Source organism: Gavialis gangeticus, unplaced genomic scaffold (assembly GCF_001723915.1).
Source record: "Gavialis gangeticus isolate Ggan-Ray unplaced genomic scaffold, GavGan_comp1, whole genome shotgun sequence".
Lineage (NCBI taxonomy): Eukaryota > Metazoa > Chordata > Crocodylia > Gavialidae > Gavialis > Gavialis gangeticus.
Genome location: NW_017729031.1, coordinates 61,061,487 through 61,079,003, shown reverse-complemented (window position 1 = coordinate 61,079,003; position 17,517 = coordinate 61,061,487). Strand labels below are relative to the sequence as shown.

At 51.4% G+C, this 17,517-nt stretch overlaps 1 protein-coding gene across 1 annotated transcript in view; it reads left to right on the top strand.

The window, feature by feature from the left end:
* The window catches only part of TTN (titin), a 312,981-nt gene that overhangs the window by 72,047 nt on the left and 223,417 nt on the right, over window positions 1–17,517 (top strand). Inside the window, exons 50-82 of the mRNA XM_019522860.1 lie at window positions 935–1,216; window positions 1,319–1,597; window positions 2,013–2,291; window positions 2,388–2,666; window positions 2,795–3,082; window positions 3,201–3,479; window positions 3,615–3,896; window positions 3,990–4,268; window positions 4,372–4,650; window positions 4,764–5,042; window positions 5,183–5,470; window positions 5,590–5,868; window positions 6,130–6,411; window positions 6,536–6,814; window positions 6,935–7,213; window positions 7,322–7,600; window positions 7,711–7,998; window positions 8,245–8,523; window positions 8,768–9,049; window positions 9,842–10,120; window positions 10,208–10,489; window positions 11,228–11,506; window positions 11,608–11,895; window positions 12,101–12,379; window positions 12,492–12,770; window positions 12,882–13,160; window positions 13,277–13,564; window positions 13,701–13,988; window positions 14,998–15,279; window positions 16,057–16,335; window positions 16,417–16,698; window positions 16,802–17,080; window positions 17,197–17,484. Of these exons, the coding sequence (XP_019378405.1) occupies window positions 935–1,216; window positions 1,319–1,597; window positions 2,013–2,291; window positions 2,388–2,666; window positions 2,795–3,082; window positions 3,201–3,479; window positions 3,615–3,896; window positions 3,990–4,268; window positions 4,372–4,650; window positions 4,764–5,042; window positions 5,183–5,470; window positions 5,590–5,868; window positions 6,130–6,411; window positions 6,536–6,814; window positions 6,935–7,213; window positions 7,322–7,600; window positions 7,711–7,998; window positions 8,245–8,523; window positions 8,768–9,049; window positions 9,842–10,120; window positions 10,208–10,489; window positions 11,228–11,506; window positions 11,608–11,895; window positions 12,101–12,379; window positions 12,492–12,770; window positions 12,882–13,160; window positions 13,277–13,564; window positions 13,701–13,988; window positions 14,998–15,279; window positions 16,057–16,335; window positions 16,417–16,698; window positions 16,802–17,080; window positions 17,197–17,484 (9,291 nt within the window). The remainder of the gene's footprint in view (window positions 1–934; window positions 1,217–1,318; window positions 1,598–2,012; window positions 2,292–2,387; window positions 2,667–2,794; window positions 3,083–3,200; window positions 3,480–3,614; window positions 3,897–3,989; window positions 4,269–4,371; window positions 4,651–4,763; window positions 5,043–5,182; window positions 5,471–5,589; window positions 5,869–6,129; window positions 6,412–6,535; window positions 6,815–6,934; window positions 7,214–7,321; window positions 7,601–7,710; window positions 7,999–8,244; window positions 8,524–8,767; window positions 9,050–9,841; window positions 10,121–10,207; window positions 10,490–11,227; window positions 11,507–11,607; window positions 11,896–12,100; window positions 12,380–12,491; window positions 12,771–12,881; window positions 13,161–13,276; window positions 13,565–13,700; window positions 13,989–14,997; window positions 15,280–16,056; window positions 16,336–16,416; window positions 16,699–16,801; window positions 17,081–17,196; window positions 17,485–17,517) is intronic.

Below are 17,517 nucleotides of genomic sequence, written 5' to 3'. Positions count from 1 at the left end.
GTGAGCGACAGGGGGGTTTACTCTTGTAAGGCCTCCAACAAGTTCGGCGCGGACATCTGCCAGGCGGAGATGGTCATTATCGACAAGCCGCATTTCATCAAGGTGCTGCAGTCCACGCAGTCCCCTGTCAACAAGAAGGTCCGCCTGGAGTGCCAGGTGGACGAAGACAGGAAGGTGACCGTCGCGTGGACAAAGGACGGCAACAAGATCCCTCCTGGCAAAGATTATAAGATTTACTTCGAGGACAAAACAGCAGCGCTGGAAATCCCGCTGGCCAAACTGAAGGACTCGGGACACTACGTGTGCACCGCCTCCAACGAGGCGGGCAGCAGCTCCTCCTCCGCTACGGTAGCAGTCAGAGGTAAGGCCGGGGCCGGATTAAGGCACATGCCTAGGGCGCTAAGTGAAGAAGGGGCCCAGTTGTGCTTATTTTACATATTATAATTATTGAGTGAAAAAAGTAATATAAATATACAGTATTACTTAGGGGCCCAGGAGTTTGTTTGCCTAGGGCCCACTGAAGGGTGAATCTGGCCTTGGGTAAGACCAGGTTTCATCCGCTCTTGGCTTTCTTCTTCTCCCTGGGGAGGGGAGGATTGGGGAGGGGGGCCTGCTCTTCCAAGCCGGTGAAAAAAAGAAACCTCACGTTCCTGTCTTCATCGTCCCTCCCGTGTCTGCTGTCCAGTCGTTCCCAGTTTCCGATGTCCTCTCTGCCACCTGAAGATGTCTTCTTTCCCCCCCCCCCCCAAGCACTCTGGTTTTTGCCTGGTGGTGGGGTTTATTTGCTGGAAGATCTCATTAAGGAATATGATCTTGGGGCTGGGCCTCGGCTGGGCTCGGGGCCCGGCTCCTCGGAAAGCTCTGGTTTGTTAGGCGCCGACTCACTCTTCCAGGGCTCCTGCTGCAAGTTTCTTTTCTTTTTTGACGTCTTCAGAGCCCCCAACCTTCGTGAAGAAGGCGGATCCGTCTTACTTGCTGACACCGGGCGACTCGGCTCGCCTTCAGTGCAAAGTCAAAGGCTCTCCTGACATCCAAGTGACCTGGTTCAAGAACAACAAAGAAATCCGGGAGAGCAACAAGCACAACATGTCCTTTGTGAACTTTGTGGCCGTGCTAGACATTTCCGACATGAAAGTTGAGGATAGTGGAAGTTACTCGTGCGAAATAGCTAATGATGTCGGCAGCGATAGCTGCAGTACTGAGATAGTTGTCAAAGGTTTGTGCTCACGGTCACTGGCCTTTTTATTTGGGAGAGGTGGTTTTCTCTTTGGGGCCCGGGAACTAATCCTTTCTTTCCTCGTGCCTTAATACTTTATAGAAGCCCCAACTTTCATCAAAACCCTCGAGCCAGCCGAGATCGTGAAAGGAACAAATGCCATTCTTCAGTGCGAGGTGGCTGGCACCGGCCCTTTCGAAATCGGCTGGTTCAAAGACAAGAAGCAGATCCGCAGTAGTAAAAAATACAGGCTGACCTCTCAGAAGTCTGTGATTTCTCTGGAGGTTTCCTCATTTAATAGCGCGGATGTTGGTGAATACGAGTGTTCAGTAGCCAACGAAGTTGGGAAATGCATATGCAGTGCCACATTCATACTGAAAGGTCAGTGAGCCAAAGACAACTCTTTTGCCGCATTGTGGAAACAAATGACTTCAGAAAATCTTAAGAAAATCGTATTTCTTAAAAAAAAAAGAAAAGTATCGGGTTTATCGTCTTTCTTGCTGCTCTTTAGTGTGTTGTAATGTCCTGCCTGTATTTTTGGTAGCTAAGTCCAGTGCAACCTCCAAGGCAAGCAACGAGGAGCAATTCGGTGTCCCTGCCCCCCCGTGGGTGCTGCCGAGTGATGCATTCACTGCAGGGTTATCCTCCTGCTCCCTCCTGCCCGTAGATAACTTAAGTAGTGCACCAATGCTGTCCACTGGACAAGCGGATTTTAACAAATAACGCGTGATGTGCAGTATCCGGGGGCTCAGGACAATGCACTTACTAATCGGTGAGTTTTTCTCTTTTGAACTAGAACCACCCTCTTTTGTTAAGAAAATCGAAAACGTGACTGCCCTGGTGGGAGACACGGTTACCTTACAAGCCGTTGTCAAAGGGTCAGCTCCCATTTCTGTCACATGGATGAAGGGAAAAGACATTATTAAAGACGATCACAAAGTCAAAGTGTCCTTTGAGCATGGCCTTGCAACGTTGCAGATCGCTGGCGTCCAGCTTAGCGCGGGGGGCAAGTACACGTGCGTGGCCGAGAACGATGCGGGAAGTCAAACGTGCTTCGGAGAGCTGGCAGTGAAAGGTCAGTGCAGGGCACGCTGACTTCCCGGAGACTTGGGCAGAGCAGGGGAAGTGGCTCCGAGTTGTCCTTAACGCCAAGTCTTTGATTCTGTTGTAGAGCCCGCCAAAATTATTGAGAAAGCGGAAGTGATTGAGGTGACCGCGGGAGACCCAGTCATTCTGGAGTACACCGTGGCAGGCACGCCCGAGTTAAAAACCAAGTGGTTCAAAGACGGCAGGCCGCTGGCTGCCAGCAAAAAGTTCAGGATCAGTTTTAAAAATAACGTTGCCCAGCTAAAGTTTTACGCCGCCGAGATCCAGGATAGCGGCGAGTACACCTTTGAGATCTCTAACGACGTTGGGCTCAGCGCCTGCACCACCAGCTTTACCGTCTTAGGTTGGTATCTTGTCTTTGCGAAGCCCAGCCTCGCCCCGACCTGGGCTCTACACAGCAGCGGGCAGGCCAGCCCTGGGTTCCCTCTTTTTCACGCGGTTGGTTTCTTGTCTTTGCTCTGCACCCGACAGATCGCACCCTCCCTCCCTTCTTTACCAAACCCCTGCGGAACGTGGACAGCATCGTCAGCGGCTCCTGCCGCCTGGACTGCAAGGTCGCGGGCTCCCTCCCCATGACCGTGTCCTGGTTTAAGCGCGACACCGAGATCAAGACCAGCGCCAAGTACACGGTGCACTTTGCGGAAGGCTCAGCCTCTCTGGAGATAAAACACCTAGACACGAACGATGCTGGGCTTTATACTTGCAGGGCAACCAACTCCGCGGGCGTGAAAGAGAGCAGTAGCACGTTGTTTGTGAAAGGTTTGGCCGACCGCCTTCTTGCATTTCCCTTTGCATGATGTAACCATTGCTTCTTCCCCGCCAGCGCAGCCGACTCGTCCTCACTCTTTTGTGATTGTTTCTTTTCGACGCCGTTTAGAGCCGCCCAGCTTCGTCGTAGAGCCGGAGTCTCAGGAAATAGTGCCGGGATCCACGGTGCGCTTGAAGAGCACCTTCAAAGGGACGACGCCGCTCACAATCAAGTGGTTTAAGGGTGACACGGAGCTGGAGATCGGCGGGGCCTGCTTTATCTTGACAGAGCCACTGGCCAGCTACCTGGAGCTGTACGCGGTCAAACCCGCCGACTCCGGGGAATACATTTGCAAAGCCAGCAACGTGGCTGGTTCCGTGGCGCGCAGTGCAAACTTGTTCGTGAAAGGTTTGCGTCTCTTTCCTTCCTTTCTCCCCTCCTGGCTGTGAGTGGCCCTGCACCGGGGCCCGGGGGAGGCAGCCCGGCTCGCGGGAATCCTTCCCCTCCTCTGTCTTTGCTCTTACGCCTCTCTTCAATCCCCAGAGCCCGCTGCCTTCGCGGACAGGCTCGAGCCGTCCCAGCTGTTAAAGAAAGGCGATTACGCGCAGCTGGCCTGTAAAGTGACTGGGTCCCCTGAGATCAAAATCACATGGTTCAAGAATGACAGGGAAATTAAAGAGAGCGACAAATACAAAATGTCTTTCGCCAAGTCCATGGCGATTCTTAAACTTATGGATGTCGCCATTGAAGACAGTGGGGAATATCTCTGTGAGGCAAGAAATGATGCTGGCAAGGACACTTGCAGCAGTATTGTCACAGTCAAAGGTTTGTGCTAGATCCCCTGCCCCCGATCCCCTTCAGTTCATTGCACCATTAAAAGATCCCAAGGCAAACGAACCTCTCTCCCCTGCACTACAGAGTCCCCTTACTTTAGCAAGGAGTTTGAGCCCATGGAGGTACTAAAAGACTCGGATGTTGTGCTGGAGTGCGAAGTGCTGGGTACTCCTCCCTTCGAGGTGTTCTGGGTGAAGGACGATAAACCGGTGAGAAGCAGTAAGAAGCACAGGATAACCGCCGAGAAATCCTTGATCAGCCTGCACATTTTCAGATTTGATTCTTCAGACGCTGGTGAATACCAGTGCAGGGTGACAAATGACGTCGGGACCTGCTTCTGTAGCTCTGAGGTGGCCCTAAAAGGTTAGTCCCTCCGGCACGACACCATCGGGCGCGTGTTCGCCTGAGCTGGGCCGCTCTGCTCCGCGGCGGACACGTCCTAAACACAGTCTGTTCCCCCCACTAGAGCCTCCGCAGTTCGTGAGGAGAATTGAAAACATTAGCTCCCTCCGAGGAGGCACGGTGGTGTTTCAGGCTGCCATTAAAGGCTCCTTGCCCATCACTGTCTCTTGGCTGAAAGATAATGATGAAGTCGTTGAGGACAACAACGTGAAAATGACCTTTGTGAACAACGTAGCCACTCTCTTGATCAGGTCTATTGAACTGAAGCATGACGGGAAATACTTCTGTCAGGCTAAAAACGATGCAGGCATTCAGAGATGCTCTGCTTTGCTCACAGTGAAAGGTTAGTTTAACACGAGGTGCTTGCAAAGTAGGCGAGCGATAGCCTTTTCCTTTAAGCCCTAGCCACCCGTGGGCACGCACCTAACATGCTGTATCTCCCTGTACCTACCGCAGAACCTGCAACTATCGTTGAAAAGGCTGTGTCCATAGATGTTACCGAGGGCGACCCCGCTACCTTGCAGTGTAAATTTTCAGGAACTAAAGACATCACAGCCAAATGGTACAAAGGCGGCAAGGAGCTGACTTTGGGCCCGAAATACAAAATCAGTGTTACAGACACGGTGTCCGTCCTGAAGGTTGTGCACGCGGAAAAGAAGGACAGCGGGGAGTACACTTTCGAGGTTCACAACGATGTCGGGAGCAGCAGCTGTACAGCTAGCATTAGTGTGCTAGGTGTGTATCGTGCTTCTCCTGCCAGTGACCTTACAGTCCTGCTTGCTCTTTCTTTTTCTGAAACCAGACCTGGCACTCGGGCAGTTTAATCTAACCCGTTGTTTCGTTTGGTTTTGTTTCCTTTTTTAACTCTCGGCTAGATCTTATCATACCGCCTAAATTCACAAAAAAGCTTAAGAAAATGGACAGCATTAAAGGGTCCTTCGTCCACCTAGAGTGTATAGTGTCTGGGTCACATCCGATAAGTATCCAGTGGTACAAGGATGGCCAGGAGATCACGGCAAGCGAGAAGCACAAATATTCTTTCATTGACAACACCGCTTTCCTGGAGGTCAGTCAGCTGGAAGGAACCGACAGTGGGTCTTACACCTGCGAGGCCACAAACAAAGCAGGAAGTAATCAGTGCAGTGGATACTTAACAGTCAAAGGTTTGAGCCGCTTACTCTTTGGCGGGTACCAAGCGTTTCCTTGACCTTTTCGGAGTTCTTTGATCCTAAAGCGATTCTCCCCCATCCCTCCCTCTCCTCCACTTTTCTGTCCCTTATAGAACCACCTTATTTCGTGGAAAAGCCCCAGTCACAAGATGTGGTGCCCAACGCTAGAGTGCAGTTCAAAGCGCTTGTGAAAGGCACCGTTCCTATGCAGATCAAGTGGTTTAAAGAGAGCAAAGAGCTTCTTTCAGGGGCCACTCGCTCTGTCTGGAAGGATGACACCTCCAGTGTGCTCGAGCTGTTTTCAGCCAAGACTTCGGATTCAGGGACCTACACCTGCCAGATAAGCAACGACGTGGGTACAGCGACTTGCAAAGCCAATCTCTTTGTGAAAGGTGTGTGCTCTTATTTCATTTCCCGCACGGTTCTTTGAGTAGCTGTGCTACCTTTTATTACACCGTCGGAGTAGTTGGGGGCAAGGTTTCGGGCGCAATCACCGTTCTTCAGACACAGGGAGCCTCTGCTGCTCTGAGACACCAAGAAAATGTCATTTCATATCGTGGGTTTCTCTCTTACTGGGAACGATGGTTTATTTCCGAGGTGCGACTCGAGTGAGTCAAGCCTTGCATTTTTCTTCTTCTTTTGCTCGCGTCCAGAGCCCCCCAGGTTTATTCAGACGCCAAGTCCTGTCGTGGCTTTGAGGAAAGGGAAGTCCACCACTTTCGAGTGCCAAGTATCAGGCACGCCCGAAATCCGCGTGACCTGGTACATTGATGGCAACGAAGTGACCGACCGCGCCAAGTATGGCATCTCTTTCGTGGACGGCTTTGCAGTTTGCAAAGTGACCGATGCCCAAGTGGAGGATAGCGGCACTTACGTGTGCGAGGCGCACAACGACGCGGGTAGCGAGAGCTGCAGCGTTGAGCTGAAAGTGAAAGGTCAGTTCTCAGCAGGGTTTTGGTTGCCTTTTTGGTGCCGAGCTGCAGTTCGGCTCTTCTTTTTTTGGCCCCCCTCCGTATTAAGCTGCTGCCCTTCCTCCCTCCTGTGCGCTCCTTGCTGCAGAACCCCCCACCTTCATACGGGAGCTGAGACCCGTGGACGTCGTGAAAGGCTTTGACGCCTCGCTGGACTGCGAGGTCACGGGCACCCCGCCTTTCGAAGTGACCTGGCTGAAAAACAACAAGGAGATTTACAGCAGCAAAAAGTATGCCATGAGTGCCCAGGAGGCAGTGTTTGCCCTTAACGTCACCAACTGCGATGTGTCGGATGCTGGCGAATACCAGTGCGTTATTTCCAACGACGGAGGCAGCTGCTCCTGCAGCACCAGAATAGGTTTGAAAGGTCAGTTCAGGGACACCGATGGGAAACCCCGCTCCAAACACTCCAATTCTTTACTGAGTTAGAAACGATTAAACGGTAACTCCCCTTCCCCGGCTTCTTTTTTATTGTTTTAACCCACAGAGCCACCCTCCTTCGTAAAAAAGCTGGAGAATGTCACCACCGTGCTGAAAAGCTCGGCGGAGCTTCAGTGCGTGGTCGCAGGGGCTCATCCTTTATCCGTGTCGTGGATAAAGGATGAGAAAATCATCGAGGAGGACAAGAACTTCCGCATGACATTCGTGAACAATGTGGCCACGCTGCAGATCAGAAGCGTGGACATCAGTCACCGCGGGAGGTACACGTGTCAGGCCAGGAACGAGTCAGGCGTGGAGAAGTGCTTCGGCTTGCTCTTTGTGCAAGGTTTGTATGCCCTGCGGTTTCGAGACGATGCCGTAGCTCGGCTTTAAAAGACACCCGCCTGCCACTCTGGGGAACTTTAACGCATTTGCACTTTAATTCTTACTGCAGAACCCGCCCAGATCATAGAAAAAGCTAAATCGGTTAAAGTGACTGAAAGAGACCCAGTGACCTTGGAGTGCACTGTGGCCGGCACACCAGAACTTCGAGTGAAATGGTTTAAAGATGGCAAACAGCTTCTGCCCAGTAGATATTATACAATGAGCTTTGAAAATAACGTGGCCAGTTTCAGGATTGAACCGGTGATGAAAGAGGACAGTGGCACCTACTCCTTTAAGGTTGAGAATGATTTTGGCAGCAGCACCTGCGAGGCTGTTTTGTCAGTGCTAGGTTTGTATTTCCTTTAACCAAAATTGCTTTCTTTGTGAAAAAAAAAGACGTGTGTCTGCGAAGAGAGCACGCGAAGCTGACTGATGTGTTTTGCCATTCTTGTTGGGCAGATCAATCAATCCCTCCGTCATTTACTAAAAAATTAACGAAAAAAGATAACGTGGTGGGATCATCAGTCCACATGGAGTGCAAAGTTTCCGGCTCACTCCCCATTGCTGCCAAGTGGTACAAGGATGGGAAGGAGATAACTGATAGCGCAAAACACCGAAGCCAGTGCCACGAGAATACAGTGTCGCTGGAAATTGTTAATCTGGAGCTGGAGGACACCGCCAATTACACGTGCAGCGTGTCTAACGTGGCGGGCAGCGACTCCTGCAGTGCGGTCCTGACCGTGAAAGGTTTGAAACTCTTTACAGCTTCTTCTTAACTAACCAAGTGGCTGGGGAAATACACAAATCTTTAACAACTAATTACAATCTTCAAGTCTTTGAATAATAGCACATTTTGTTTCTCCGCGGTTTCCTTTTCTTTATGAACTGCTCGACACTTTTACTTTCTTCGATTGCTTTCTTTGCTTCATCTTCAGCCGTCTCCTCTGCAAAGGATTTAACTAAATCTGTTTTTTTCCCTTTAAAAAAATATAGAGCCACCAAGCTTCCTAGTAAAACCCGCGAGCCAGCAAGCCATCCCCGACTCCGTGGTGGAATTCAAAGCTGTGCTGAAAGGGACGCCGCCGTTTACGATAAAATGGTTTAAAGAAGACTTGGAACTTGTACCCGGCCCTAATTGTTTCCTTGGGGTAGAAGGGTCAACGGGTTTCTTAAACCTGTACTCAGTGGATTTTGCAAAGAGTGGCCACTATACTTGCCATGTCTCCAATGACGTTGGTAGTGATTCTTGCACGACAACTCTGATGGTAACAGGTGTGCAGACGTCCCCGTCTTGTGTTCCTCCCTTTCGTCAGTCTTTCATCAAGCCCAACTCATTTCTTGTAAATGTTTCCAAGCGAATTCTTTTGCTGTGCTCCTAATTGTGCAGACTCTTAAGCCCTGCCATACCTTTCAGCCGTACCTACGTTTGTTTCATTTGTTCTCCCCCCTCTCGATATTAATTCAGAAATCCCTGCATTGCCACCTTCTTTATCTCCATTTCTCTTTGGCTTCATAGAACCCCCCAAGTTTGTCAAGAAACTAGAAGCGTCAAAAGTAGTAAAGCAGGGTGACTCCGCCCGGCTTGAATGCAAAATAAGCGGCTCTCCAGAGATCAAAGTGGTGTGGTTCCGAAATGACCACGAGATTATTGCCAGTGAAAAATTCAGGATGTCATTCATTGACTCCGTGGCGGTGATTGAAATGAACCATCTCAGCACCGAAGACAGCGGCGATTACATATGTGAAGCTCACAATCCTGCTGGCAAAGCAAGCTGCAGCACCAAAGTTGTGGTGAAAGGTTAGCAATCGCTCTTTCCTGTGATTAGTTTATTCTTATTTTTCATTATTTAAATCGATCAATCCATTATTTTTTCGGATCTCTCAGACATATGCGTTGCTTATTTTTTAATTTGGGGCTATTTTTCTTTCCCCCACCCGGTTAAGCCTCTCTGCCCAGTGGCCTCCGCTTAAGCCACTCTGCCCAGTGGCCTCCCAGGCTACTAAGAAGGTTTGGATGCGGAGGCTTTTCTTAAAGCTTGAGCTATGATACTTTTGACAGTGCTCCTGGGACCTGCTGCCTCATGGAGCTGAATCATATAATCATAGGAAATTAGGGTTGGAAGGGACCTCAGGAGGTCATCTAGTCCACCCCCCTGCTCAAAGCAGGACTATCCCCAGCTAGATCATCCCAGCCAGGGCTTTGGCAGGCCGGGCCTTAAGGACCTCCAAGGATAGAGATTTCACCCCCTCTCTAGGTATCTTGTTCCAGTGCTTCACCACCCTCCTAGTGAGAAAGTGTTTTTCTAATATCCAGCCGAATCGCTGGGCGTAATATAACATAAATCCGGTCACTTACGGTTTTGCACTGCTTGATGTGCAAATGGGAGTCACTCTTAGTCTGCTACGGGGCTGATCTCTGCGCGGCTTCGCTGTGGACGCCGGGGCTGTCTTGCTCAGTCATGTCCAGAACAGGCAGAGGCGCCGGGAAAGCCCACGGGTTTCCCTCCTCGCTTTGCTGCAAGCACAGTCTCTGGGTGTTTGTTTGCGCTGGGAAAGCAGCCGGATGCCGACTGCTTTCTTTCCCTTGTAGAGCCCCCCGTTTTCAGCAGGAAGCCCTCTCCAGTAGACTCGCTCAAAGGGACTGAGGTTAGTCTCGAATGTGAGATTTCCGGGACGCCGCCCTTCGAAGTCACCTGGTACAAAGACAGGCGACAAATCCGCACTAGTAAAAAGTACAAGGTTACAGCCAAGAATTACATCGCCAGCGTGCACATCCTGGGCGTGGAGGCTGCCGACATCGGCGAGTACCAGTGCAAGGCCCAGAACGACGTGGGCAGCGACACTTGCCTGTGCACTGTGAGGATGAAAGGTAAGGAGGAGGGCACTGCCCCGTACTGATCGCACCCTCGGCGGACACTGGAGAGCTTCACCTCACAAGTCCCTCTTTCCTCTTCAGAACCCCCCAAGTTCGTGACGAAAATCAACAGCCTCACGGTTGTGGTCGGCGAACCGGTAGAATTGCAAGCCAAGGTGGAGGGCTCTCAACCCATTTCGGTGCAGTGGCTTAAAGACAAGGAAGACGTCATTAGAGAAAGCGAAAACACTAGGATTACATTTGTGGACAATGTTGCCACTCTGCAGCTCGCAAGTGCTGAACCCAGCAGTGCTGGGAAGTATATCTGTCAGACCAGAAACGATGCGGGGACCCGGGAGTGCATGGCCACCCTCACAGTGCTAGGTTGGTATCTCAGCTGGGGGACGCCTGCAGTTTTTGTAAGTGAGCTGAGCTGTATTCAGGGGCTTAGGTGAGACGAGGCGTCAGCTCACCGTTTTCTTTCTTTATGCTGGAGACTGATTTCAAAACTGATGTCAAAGGGGGGGGGGTCTTTATCCCTCCCGCGTTGTGAGCAGAGAACAGCTTCTCCGTCATAGAAACGCAGGGCTTGGATCAGTCTGGCACTGAGGGAGCTCCCGGAGAAAGATCACACTGTGAAACCTCGCAAGAAAAGTGTGCCCTCTTCCAAATAACGTTTAAACTGAGAGGATTAGCACTTTTCTCAGAAAAAACTGCCATTCCCTGGCTCAGACCGTAGGTCCATCTTGCCCAGTATCCTGTGTCGCAGTGGCAGAGAATGGATGCTGAGAGGGGAAGTGAAAAGGGTCTGATCAGGGGTTTGTCCCACTGTTAATCTCTAGGGCTAGTTATTTAAATGAGGATAGTGCCTAACGTTTCCTGCCACGATAGGAACCTTGCTGTGCTGTAGAAACTGAGAGCAGCAGCAGCAACGACAATAATAGTAACAATAATCTCTGTCCAATAAGGCCTGTAATACAGAGAGAGGGGGGTGAAGGGTGGAGAAAGGCAGTTCTCTAAAACCCCAGCTCAAATAAACTGCGATGCAATTCGTATGTTTGTGCTATCGTGGTATCCCAGTGAGCAATCTGGGTGGTTCACCTAGGCTGTCTCTCCTTCCAGAGCCTGCAGTCATTGTGGAGAAGGCAGAGCCCATGCAGGTTACTGTAGGCGATGCCTGTACTCTGGAGTGCAAGGTGGCCGGCACGCCCGAGCTTTCGGTGGGCTGGTTTAAGGATGGCAAGGAGCTGACAAGCAGCCACAAATACAGAATCACCTTCCACAACAAAGTATCTACCCTTAAGATCCTCGACTCCGAGAAGGAAGACAGCGGGCTATACACCTTCGCGGTGCAGAACGACGTTGGCAAAAGCAGCTGCACGGCCTCAGTTGACGTCCTAGGTTGGTTGGATCGTTTGTCTTCCGTCTTTCACCAAGGTTTTCTTTAGGCAGCTTACCTCCCTTTTAAACCACTGTGGATTTCTTACATTTTTCTTACACAGATCGCATTATTCCGCCTTCTTTCACAAGAAAACTAAAAGAAACCTTTGGCGTACTGGGCTCCTCTGTGCTTCTGGAGTGCAAAGTATCTGGGTCGCCTCCTATTTCAGTTGCCTGGTTTCACGATAGAAATAAGGTAGTAAGTGGAGAAAAGCACCAGATCACGTTTTCAGACAACGTCTGCGTTTTGGAAGTCAGTTCATTGAGCTCATCAGATACGGGGACGTACACGTGCAAAGCTGTCAACGTGGCTGGGTCCGACGAGTGCAGAGCAGTGATGACCGTGCAAGGTCAGTACAGGGTGCTCAGCTCCTTCTTTGCACAGTTCTTCCGTGTAACAGTCTCTCCTGCTCGGACACCTCTGTTCTTTTCTGAGTGTGTTTTGGGGGAAGCATTCATTGGGACGTAAATTCTTTGCTCTTCATTTTCCAGCCGCACATGTAAGTGCCAGACTTCAGTGATATTAACTTGTTCTTTTTCCCCGCGTGTGTTTAGAGCCACCCTCTTTCGTGAAGGAACCCGAAGCTGTGGACGTCCTGCCAGGCACGAGTGTTACCTTTACCAGTGTCATCAGAGGGACCCCTCCATTTAAGGTGCACTGGTTCAGAGGGGCCAATGAACTCGTGCCAGGGGACAAGTGTAACCTCTATTTTGAGGATTCGGTTTCAGAACTGGAGTTGTTTGATCTAGACCCGCTCCAGAGTGGAGAATATACTTGCTTAGTGACAAACGAGGCAGGCAGGGCATCCTGTACAACCCGTCTTTCAGTAAAAGGTGTGTACCTATTCCAGTTTCTCTTCTTACTGTAACATAGCCATACTTTTGTACACTGAAACTCAATATTGATTTTATTTTTTATTTTTTTTTGCTTCTTGCTGACCATTAGAACCAGCTGTCTTTGTGAAAAAGCTGAGTGATCAGTATGTGGAGCCGGGGAAACCCATCGTTTTGGAAAGCACCTACACCGGTAGCCTGCCAATCTCAGTGACATGGAAGAAGAATGGGCGCGCTATATCTCAGTCTGAGAGGTGCAGCATCACCACCACGGAAAAATCTTGTATTCTAGAAATTCTTAACAGCAGCAAAGATGACGAGGGAGAATACAGCTGCCATGTGGAGAACGAGGCGGGCAGGGATATCTGTGAAGCCCTGGTGTCTACACTAGGTGTGTGACCATGTTGGTTTATTTCTTTTCATTGTCCTTGCCAGAAAGCATCTTCTCAGGTCCGGCTGCCTTACGGACTCTAACGATTCGGTTTGGGTTTTCTTTCCTTAGAGCCTCCGTACTTCGTCACACACTTGAAACCTCTTGAGGTATCAGTTGGAGACTATACGACTCTGCAATGCCAAGTTGCTGGAACACCAGAGATTACAGTATCTTGGTATAAAGGAGATACAAAATTGAGATCCACTCCTGAGTACAAAATATTCTTTAAAGACAATGTCGCTACACTTGTTTTTAATAAAGTAGATAGAAATGACAGTGGAGAATATGTCTGCAGAGCCGAGAACAGCGTAGGAACTGCATCTACAAAGGCCGTCTTAGCAATTCAAGGTGATATTTCCATTACAGCTTGTTGAGAACGACTTGTTACAGCTCTTTCTTGCACGTATAGCTTTACCAGATAAATGCCATGGGAAACACATTTTAATTTGCTTGTTTTCTTACAGAGCGCAAACTTCCACCTTCATTTGTCAGGAAACTAAAAGACATGGAGCAAACTGTTGGCTTTGCCGTTAAATTTACTTGTCGTCTAAACGGTTCAGAGCCTATTACTGTGAGTTGGTATAAAGATGGTGTCCCGCTGACAGACGATCATAACGTGCAGACCTCGTTCGTAGATAACGTAGCAACTCTTCAGCTGGCGCAAACCGAGATGAATTACACCGGACAATACTCTTGCACGGCTACTAATCCTGTTGGCACCGCTACCTCTAGTGCTAGGCTCACAGTCACAGGTTCGTCCCCTACTGAATCGTTTTCTCTTTAATGCATAGGCCACTTCTTTCCTCTTTGTGCCTGACCCGATATCTGCCGCGTTTAGTGCATCTTGTCATGAGCAATCAGCACTCTGCTGTTCTGCTTCATTTCCAGAACCCAAGCAAGCTCCCGTCTTTGATATAAAACCTGCACCCATAGATGTTCCCGTCGGGGAAAGTGCTGATTTTGAATGTCATGTTACTGGAGCCCAACCCATACAGGTCACCTGGGTGAAAGACGGCAAAGAGATCCGAACTGGAGGAAACTATAACATTACATTTGTAGCAAACACCGCCCACCTGAGAGTCCTGAGAGCAAGCAAAGGAGACTCCGGCCAGTATACCTGCCAAGCCACTAACGAAGTTGGGAAAGATTTTTGCTCAGCCCAACTTAGTGTTAAAGGTATTGACATGGAGCAGTCCGCACTAATTTGTTTTCTTTGAGGAAAAGTAAGGGATCTCTCTCTCTTTTATTTGAAAAGTTCGTGATATCCTTTCACGTTGGAGCTATATGGAAGGGAGTTTACCCAACTGCTAACGTTAACCCGTTGATATTATACAGATGACATAATTTCTTTTACTTCTTCATGCTGCAGTGTGAAAGAATGTGCAAAAACTATAAGGGGACACTGTCTCCTAGTTCCGCGTGCGAGTATATGCACTAGAGATGGACCTATATATTAATTCCCATGTTCCTTGCTTTAGATTTCTGCCATTCTTTGATCGTTGTTCGCATGTTAAACCAGACTATGGTGATAATTTAATATAGTAATTTTACTGTCGACAAACAGCAAAATAGCAAATCGTGCTTATTTTTACTTTATATTCTTAGGACAGCAAAATGCCGCCAAACAATTCTTCAACCTTAAGGGGTATTTTCGTAGCGGATTTTGAATTGGTGAACCAATTTGGAATAAGACCAATTCCGGTTCTTTACCCCGCTCAACCTTGCATATGTTCAGCTTGACAGTGTCTAGAGATTTAAAAGAAGGTCCCGGGTGTATGCTTAATATTCAGTGTACAATATTTTGAATCTTTTGAAGCGTACCCTCTGTCCCGCCAATTAGCACTAGGAATGAAATTTTAGTCCGACTGAAGTTAATGACAAAACTCCTTTTGACTTCAACGGGACGGGGATTTCACCCAACATTTCGTTCGTGGTGGGGATTACTAACTTCAGCGGGGTGTTTCCCACCCGTGGAGACTCCCACTCTAGGGGCTGTTTGCGTTATCTTCCCCCCTTCTGTATTCTGCCACCTATGGGAAAACTGAGTTGCGGTTTGTAGCCACTGCAGCCACACAAGTGATTTCCGTTGCTCATTTCTTGTGCTCTCAAGGTTTCTCACTGGTCCCAACCATGCTGACAGAGGAACACTAAGCATTGTCCTTTATCGACTCGTTTCCTTTCACAGAACCTCCCAAGTTCGTGAAGAAACTAGAGGCGTCAAGATTCGTGAAACAGGGCGACTCCGTTCAACTGGAGTGCATAATAAGTGGCTCGCCGGAAATCAGAGTAGTGTGGTACAGGAACGACCATGAGATCCGCCCCAGCGACAAGCTGAGGGCGTCCCTCGCGGACGGGGTGGCCGTGCTCGCTATTCTTGACGCCGGCGTCGAAGACAGCGGCGATTACATTTGTGAAGCCCACAATCCTATCGGTACCGCCAGCTGCAGCACCGCGCTCACAGTGAAAGGTTAGGAGCCGCTGCTTCCCCTCCCTCCTCATTCCCTTGCGATCTTACCGAAGCGATCTCTTCTGTCCAAGCGGCCGGTTTCGTCTCTAGACTCAGCCCCGCTCCGCCCTCGTGGCTCCGTGCCTTTTCCACTCACGTCCGTAGCAAAACTCGGGGAGTGCGAGCCCGCCAGGCGCAGCCGGGGCTCCCCATGACCGTCCTGAGAGGGCCCAGCCAGGGGCTCCCGGTCCTGGGTGCTGGGCAGACGTCTTGGGAGGAGACAGCTGAGCCTTCAAAGCTTAGTCTAGTGACAACAGATGAAGGGACTGGACAAATGGGTAGGGTAGGATAGGCGGGGAGGGGAGGGGAGGGGAGGAAATACCGGGCGCGGGAGCAGGGCCCGGAATAGCAGTGCCGGGGCCGGGCTGAGGACGGGCCGAGCGGGCTGTGACGTCCGGCAGCCGCGGGCGGGGCAGCGGCGGACCAGGACGGACCGGCGGGCGGCGCCGGGCTCCGGGGGGCACAGCCGGGGGGCAAGGCACGCCCTGCTGTCCCCGAGTCAAGCCGCTGGCATCGGGCTCAAATGTCCAACCTGGGAATTTATAGCCCTAGAGAGATCCTAGCCCCGATGGGAACTGCGGGTGCTCAGCACTTTTGAAGGCTAGATCCCGTTTTAGGCGGCTAAATATGGCTTTACGAGCATACCTGCTGGCTCGCCTTTCTCGATATCTCGTTGATCGGCAGCAGCCCGGCCCGGGGCTCGCACTCATGGGCTCTGATGCGATGCTTTTTTTATAGAGCCTCCCGTTTTTAGCAAGGCCCCTAGCCCCGTGGACACACTGAAAGGAGCAGACGTTGTCCTCCAGTGCGAGATCTCGGGCACGCCGCCCTTCGAGGTAGCCTGGTTCAAGGACCGGCGGCAAGTCAGAAGCAGCAAGAAGTTCAAAGTGACAGCCAAGCACTTCAATGCCAGCCTGCACATCCTCAGCCTGGAGGCGCAGGACACGGGGGAGTATCAGTGCAAAGCCATGAACGAGGTGGGGAGCGACACTTGCGCCTGTCCGGTGCGATTCAAAGGTTGGTGGCTCTCTCTTTCCTTCTTGCCTTGACCCCGCGAGGTGCCTCGCTCCCCCGCTGACTGCCTCTGTCCCCCCCCAGAGCCTCCGCGCTTCGTGAGCAAGCTCAGCGACGTCGCCATCTTCGTCGGGGAGCCCACGGCCCTGGAGGCGGTGGTGGAGGGCTCCCCGCCCATTTCCGTGCTGTGGCTCAAGGACAAGGGCGACATCATCCGAGAAAGCGACACGGTCCAGATGTTCTTCGAGGACAACGTGGCCACGCTGGAGATCGGCAGCGCCGAGGGGGCCCACTCCGGGAAGTACATCTGCCAGATCAAGAACGACGCCGGCATGCGGGAGTGCTCCGCTTTCTTGCAAGTGCTAGGTCAGTAGGGGAGCAGCCGGGGCTCCTGCCTTCCGGGCGTCCCGTCCCCTGGGGCGCACCGCCAGGCCGTCATGCTTCCTTTCCCTGCCCCTTCTTCTTGCAGAGCCGGCAGTCATTTTAGAGAAGCCCGAGCCCATGACAGTCATGGGCGGCAACCCCTTCAGCCTGGAGTGCAAGGTGGGGGGGACGCCGGAGCTCTTCACCCGGTGGCTGAAGGACGGGCGCGAGCTCAGGACCGACCGCAAGTATCAGATCAGCTTCTTCAACAACGTGTGCACGCTGCGGGTGCTGTCGGCGGGCGCGGCGGACTCGGGGCTCTACACCTTCGAGGTGCACAACGAGGTGGGCGAGAGCAGCTGCACCTCTTCCGTGGATGTCTCAGGTGAGTCGACGGGCGCGGCTCCTTACGACCGCCTCTCCTTGAACCCCTCCCCCCGCCCCAACCCCGAGGCAAAGACGTACAAAAGCCCACGCGGCTCTTACCTTCCCCTGCCCTAGATCGCCTCGTGCCTCCTTCTTTCACGAGGAAGTTAAAGGAAACGCGCGGCATCTTGGGCTCCGCCGCGCTGCTGGAGTGCAAGGTCTCGGGCACGCCGCCCATCTCCGTGGGCTGGTTCCAGGACGGCACCGAGCTCGTGAGCGGAGAGAAACATGAGATCTCCTTTTCCGACAATGTTTGTGCCCTGAAACTCAACCACCTGGAGCCCTCAGACACGGGCCCGTACACTTGTGTCGCGGCAAACGTTGCGGGATCTGATGAGTGCAGCACCTTCTTGACTGTGCAAGGTCAGTGCCAGGCAGCCAGGTACCCCCCCCCCC